The sequence below is a fragment of the Camellia sinensis genome, chromosome 14 (genome assembly GCF_055761805.1).
Source record: "Camellia sinensis isolate YWXY chromosome 14, ASM5576180v1, whole genome shotgun sequence".
Lineage (NCBI taxonomy): Eukaryota > Viridiplantae > Streptophyta > Magnoliopsida > Ericales > Theaceae > Camellia > Camellia sinensis.
Genome location: NC_138974.1, coordinates 139,838,614 through 139,845,341, shown reverse-complemented (window position 1 = coordinate 139,845,341; position 6,728 = coordinate 139,838,614). Strand labels below are relative to the sequence as shown.

General features: G+C 34.6%; 1 protein-coding gene across 1 annotated transcript; it reads right to left on the bottom strand.

The window, feature by feature from the left end:
• Window positions 1–3,405: 3,405 nt before the first annotated feature.
• LOC114298296 (uncharacterized) lies at window positions 3,406–6,207 on the bottom strand. The gene is made up of 8 exons (XM_082905326.1): window positions 5,953–6,207; window positions 5,641–5,697; window positions 5,401–5,493; window positions 4,397–4,479; window positions 4,177–4,321; window positions 3,941–4,029; window positions 3,707–3,854; window positions 3,406–3,618 (listed from the first exon to the last, which is right to left on the bottom strand). The coding sequence occupies exons 1-8, from the start codon at window positions 6,205–6,207 to the stop codon at window positions 3,421–3,423; spliced, it is 1,068 nt and encodes a 355-aa protein (XP_082761452.1). The 3' UTR covers window positions 3,406–3,420.
• Between the last annotated feature and the right edge of the window lie 521 nt (window positions 6,208–6,728).

Here is a 6,728-nt window from a genome sequence, read left to right as displayed (position 1 = left end):
AATGAGCCCCACGAGCCCAATAATATGTTCCAATCCACTATGTGGACTACAGAGAACTCTCTCATTTGAAATAATGCTCCTATAATACCTCAAAACAATGTCCATTGAGTGCATTTGGGTAGCAAGTTGAGTTAGAACTAAAATAGTCAATAAGTCAAAATATCCAAGCATATCACTCTTTTTTATTTTTTTATACATTTTTTTTCGTAAAAAGTAAATAAATCAATTAAAAGATAAGGGGCAACAAGCTACTGAGAGGATGTTGCTAGGCATGATGAGTTGATAATTTGTTCAACTCCAAGTTCCTTGGCGAAGTTGATTTTGCTCGGCAAGATGAGTTGATGATTTGTTCAACTGCAAGTTCCTCGTCGAAGCTGATTTTGCTCGGCAAGAAGAGTTGATGATATGTTCAACTCCAAAGCTCCTTGCCGAGATGATTTTGCTCGGCAAGATGAGTTGATGATTTGTTCAACTACAAGTTCCTTACTGAAGCTGATTTTGCTCGGCAAGATGAGTTGATGATTTGTTCAACTACAAGTTCCTTACTGAAGCTGATTTTGCTCGGCAAAAAGAGTTGATGATGTGTTCAACTCCAAGGTTCCTTGTCGAGATGATTTTGCTCAGCAAGATGAGTTGATGATTAATTTGTTTAATTCCAAGTTCCTTGTCGAAGTTGATTTTGCTTAGCAAGGAGAGTTGATGATATGATCAACTCCAAGTTCCTTGCCCAAGCTAATTTTGCTCGGCAAGATGAGTTGATGATATGTTCAACTTGAAATTCCTTGCCGAAGCTGATTTTGCTCGGCAAGAAGAGTCGATTTGTTCAACTGCAAATTCCTTGCAGAAGCTGATTTAGCTCTGCAAGAAGAGTTGATTTGTTCAATTCCAAGTTCCTTGCCGAAGTTGATTTTGCTCTGCAAGAAGAGTTGATTACTTGTTCAACTCCAAGGTTCTTACCGAGTTGGTTTTTGCTCAGCAAGTGGGTGGTATAATTAAGGACCGTGCTGCTCGGCCTAAATTGAAGCATGCGTAACTTGGAATTAAAGATGGAAGAAAGTTCATACGATTTCCATTGATGAAAAGTTAAGTACAAAATTTGGGGCATCAAGCCCGGTCACATGTGGAAAAACAAAACAAAAGAAAAAGCAAGAATAAAACAAGTCAAGCTAGAGGTAAAACACTACAACAAGTTGGGTCTTGAATGACGAAATTTTTTTGTCTCTAAAGAGCTAATTTCGTCACTATAGATATTTGTGAGGAAATATTTTCGTCACCGGTTTCGTCATTGAATGTTTGTCACTAAAAACCAACGTGACGAAAAATAATTTCGTCACCAATGAAATTACTTCAGTGACGAAATTTTTTGTCACCAATAAAACAACATTTTGTCACCAAAAATTCTTATTTTCGTCACCAAATAGTTATTCAGTACCATATTTATGACTTTAGTTGACGAATAAATTTGTCACGCATGTTGATCATTGATGAGGAAATAATTTCGTCACAATAAGATGTAAAGATGACGAAATTTTTCGTCTTCAAAAGTCATAATTTTTTGTCACCAATAAAACAAAATTTTGTCGCAAAAAATTCTCATTTTCGTCACCAAATAATTGTTTAGTACCATATTTATAACTTTAGTTGACGAATAAATTTGTCACGCATGTTGATCATTGATGAGGAAAAAATTGTCACAATAAGATGTAAAGGTGACGAAATTTTTTGTCTTCAAAAGTCATACATAGGTGACGAAATATATTTCGTCATAAATATATATACACGTGACAAAATTTTTAGTCACCAAACAACAAAATAAATAAAAACTTTCATATATAAACTACAATAAATTTTGTCACAAATTTTTTTTATTAGTGACGAATAATCACTTTGTCATAATAAGAAGTACAAATGACGAAAAAATTCGTCACTAAAGTTGTTCCATATTTTATATTCAATTTAAGTTATTATTTCACAAATATCCCTGCTCAGATCCCAGTAGCCTTTTAATTGTACTAAGAAATCCACTAGCTATTATACACTACTCCACACACAAATTCACTAAACCATTATATTATAAATCAAAATGTATCCATCAAACAACTTTAATAATAATCCATTATGTATAACAAAAAAATCATCAAAGCAAATCCCAAAATGAACTAATGTGGAGTCCACAAAAAAAATCAACACTCAATCTTGATTTGCAACTACAACTAAGTATCAGTTCAGGAAATAAATAAATAATTCAACACTTGATCTTGATTTGCAAATATGCTTCCAAACGTCATCAAAAACCAATCTGCAAAGAAAATAAATAAGGAAGACATTAATGTATTATTAATTACGTCTAAAATCACATTTAAATAATTTTATTTTATAAACCAATTTAATAGAAATGCATATAACAATCCAAAACTTCAAAGAGTTGAAGTAATCTTTAATGATAAGCAACACAGATAACAGAAGATGACAAAAGATTGCAAGAATACCATGTATCACTAGCACTAATGCCAACAAGAACCAAAGAGAATCACATGACGTGTTCACAACCTAATCAATCCATAGTTTTTATAGGAGTTACCATTTTCATTTAAATCTAAATATGTTCCTATTTTATTTTGAACTTCAACGAGGTAAAAGGTCAAAACACACATGCAAGCAAACATAAAAACAAAAACAAATACACGAATAGATATTGAAATAAAAACACAATTAGATCTCCAAACGTTTTGGGTTAATTATATTTTATATGGTTTTGTCCAAAAACACTTTACCTTCTTCATGTTTAAAAATATACACATAACCCTCTTGAAATTTGGAGTAAAGTGCAAACGTTGCAAATTCTGGTTAAGTTAACCATGCGTTAACACACTAAATTGAGCGTGTGTTAAGAAATATATATAATGATACTTTTGCCCCTTTTTCAATTTGCCTTTTTCTATTATTTTCTTCTTCATTCCCTCTCCCTCCTCCTCCTTTCTACAGCAGCAGACCCACTCGCCATTCCCCTTCTCATTTCCTCCTATATTTCACATGCCACCACCAACCAATAGCCCCATGGACCAAGGACTTCCTCGGATGAAAATTGAATTCCCACGTTGGGATGGAGAAGATCCGGCTGGATGGATTTCTCAGGCAGAACGTTATTTTCAGTTTCATTGGACAACTAGAAATATGAAAGTTCATATTCCTAGTTGTCCAATGAAACTAAAAAAAATAATATTTGAGCCAATTATTTTATAGAAGATCATAATCATATCATTCCCCTACACTTTAAAAATAACCTTGTCCTCAATGTTGCATCAAATCATATCAAGCACAAGCAGTCAATTGAAATTACGAACAGAGAAGCATCAACTATACCCTTATCTCTAAGCAGTAGCAACATACACATTAGAGCAAACAAGAATGTGAGTAGCCTCACCAATTTACAGAGGAAGAGGACACCACCCGCATAGTTGTTTTCAATGTAAAATCCAGAGGAGACTTTCGACCAGGAATATGGAATTCCGAGCATAAATTTCCCAAAGTGAAATCACCTTTTCTTTCAGAAGAATCAGAAGCTAAACTGGAATGGGGAGGCGGTTCATGAGCAACCTGTCCTTTCAGAGCTTTGTCCTGACAAGAAAAATATATGTCAGGTTGTTTCCATAGAAGAGATATTTTAAATACAATCGCAAAAGGATATTACTGACAAAAGAAATACCAAATCAACAGTTTCCCAGCCAGATAGCTTTTCTCCACCTGCTGATAGCTCTGTAACACTACGAAATGTATTCTCACTGCATTTTTCAGTTGTTTTACAAGCTTGCACTGTACCATCTCTGGTACCTGAAGCAAAAGAATCCTCCGGGCTGCCAGCAAACAAAGCAAGAAAATGAAAAATGCAACAAATAATCTAATCGTTATAAATAAGGAAGACCACTCTGCAAAGTCCTACTGTGAAAGCTGTGATTGACTTTTGGCAGCCAAATCTGACGGAACAGAGCAGCTCTTCAGGCTGCCATTATGCTCCACAGGACTGTTTTCCTGCTCATGAGAAAACAAATATATTAACTGTCAAATGACAGCATTTGCAGATCAAAGCATAAGAAGAAAATTAAGAGCGATGAAGATTTAAATCACCACATTAGATACAGCAGCATAAATATTACAGTTTTAAAACAATGTCCTGACCTTTGCATTTTCTTTTCTAGAAAGCATCCTCAGCCTAATGCTGCTTTTTCTGACCGGATATACCTCGTCCATCCGGGTGTCAATGTATCTACGGTTCTTTGATAAATCTGGCTTCTTAAGCCCACAAACTATCCCGGTTGTGTTCCTAACATAAGTCAAAAAAACTGTTATCAAACAAGATCCAAAAGTAACCAACAGAAACAATAGAGGCAAAACTTACTCCAGAAAACCAAGCTCAGCAGCTGGAGACTCATCAACAAGCTCCACAACATTCTTTTGCTTCAATTGTTCTCCCTGGCACTTCTAAGAAAGTAACATGTCATGGCCATGTATATCCAATTACATATTAACGACAATAGGTTACAGTCACAGTTGATTTTTAATAGTACGATGGTACGCAGTGCCAAGTCAAATGAGCACATTCTAAGAAGGATGTCATGACGTAAAATGAACAATATAACTTAAAAACCATTGCGTTGACATCCATCACTGCAATCCTGAAGTGACATTCTTTCCACCAATAGTTAAAAAACACAGAGAGAGAGAACAGTGTAAAATCAAATAGACATCTTTCGGTTTCAGTATATTGATGCAAATATATAAGATGGTAATCTCTTTTTAACCTCCTTCATTATAAGAAAGCAGAAAATCATATAAATGAAAAATGATACACAAGAAGGATGACAACCCTCTAAATTATGGGCATCACATTGCAGTCTAATCCTCTCAGCAGAAATTTCTGGCTAATTCTCTGAACTAACAATGACGTCCCCAGAGAAAGTCTACACTTTAGTCTGGATTTACCACTGAATCCCTCCAAACTCAAAGCGAGAATTCTGTTTAGTTCCATAGTAATTATACACAATTACAGTTCAGTTCTGCGCAATCAGATACTCAACTCTCTTACACCACTCCTTATAAATTTTAAGGAACAGGTTCTAGATACATTTATATCATTCCTCGCACTCTAGAACATAGTGAAGTGAGCATTTTGCATAATATTTCGTTTCTTATTAAATTAAGATAAGAAAATCATGACAAAAAGCTCAAAAAGAAGAGTAGATTAAAGATCAGACACCAACACCAATAGGCTACTAGGTGAAGAAAATGTTGAATTTCCCAAGTTATTAAGAGGACTAACTAAAACATTGTAGAAAGAAGTATCATGTAAAGTGAAGAGACGTAAATGTATAGAAGATGACATGGTAAAAATGTTCCCAGTACCTTCAAAGATGAAAAAATTGATTGAGCAAGCCAAAGAAGATCATCTGAAGAATGTTCAGAACTTTGAAATAGTTGATCAGCAACAACTGCTTCCTGCAAAGAATAGCATTGTGCTACCCCCCTAACATCAAAATTGCAGGATCAATTAAGCATAAACATTAAATAGAGTCCATTAGATCAATTAAAACACAAATGAAGATATATGTGCGACTGTCAACTTAATTGACATTTACAATCAACAGTAGCAATTACTGGGATACAAATCATTATCAAGAAGTAACACATATGAATTGATACCTGCAAAATCACAGCAAGCAACAACTCAAGTGAACTACCCTTTCCAGTCAACGACCCAAGAACAGTTATGGAGAAGAAAAGAAAACGTTACAAAGCAAAAATTACACACATATACAGACTTCGAATTTCAATTTCCGCCATTAGGGTTTGGAAATCGAACAATCAGATACCTAATTACACACACACACACACACATATAGAAATCACTGAAGCTTTATATATATATATATATAACTTTGAACATAGATTATGAACCAACAAAAATCGAACACAGATTTGGCCCCCATCGTTCATCTCGGTGGTTGTAGCAGCGGAGGAAGAGCCCTCACATCTCAGATCTACCATAAATCCAACAGATTTGAAGCCTTCATATCTCATATCGTCGTCGTCCGAGAATGGCACGAAGATGGTGAAGACGGTGGTGGTGGTGGTGGTGGTGGTGTTGTGCGGTGGATGTGAGGGTGAAGAAGGTGGCGGCCATGGAAGAGGAGTAAAGGGCAGGGAGACCATCGTCGATCTGGTGTTGGAGTTCTCGATACCCAAGGAGTTGGAGATTATTGGTGAAAAGCCCCAAAATTTGAGTTTATACAAAATTTGAGTTTATAACTAATCAGGCATAATAAACTTATGAAAAATGCTTGGGAGCATTAATTAGTACTCCCATTAATTAGGTGGTAGTGGGTCCCGCCATTAATGATGTGATGTTTTGGTCTTGGAGTTGTATTTTTTTTTTTTTTACTTTTTTAATGCATTAGTGCTATTAGTAGTGATGTTTTTAGTGGGATGAATCATTGTTGTAAACTTATACAAAATTTGAGTTTATAACTAATCAGGCATAATAAACTTATACAAAATTCTCACCAAAACTTTCAAAATTTTGACAATTTTGACATCATAAAAAAAAGTTAGTGGGAAAAATTTAGGTGACGAAACTTATTTTTTTTCTCACCTAAAATTAAATATTTATTGACAGAAATAAATTTCGTCACCTATTATTTTATTTTTTTTATTATACGTGACAAAATTTATAA

What these genes read in the sequence shown, in the direction of transcription:
- LOC114298296 (XM_082905326.1), bottom strand. Translation starts at nt 6,207, where the DNA reads ATGGTCTCCCTGCCCTTTACTCCTCTTCCATGGCCGCCACCTTCTTCA. An exon ending in TCTGTGTTCGATTTTTGTTG is followed by an intron (nt 5,698 to 5,952) that starts GTTCATAATCTA and finishes GTGATTTTGCAG; the next exon opens with GTATCAATTCATATGTGTTA. An exon ending in GCTGAGCTTGGTTTTCTGGA is followed by an intron (nt 4,322 to 4,396) that starts GTAAGTTTTGCC and finishes GACTTATGTTAG; the next exon opens with GAACACAACCGGGATAGTTT.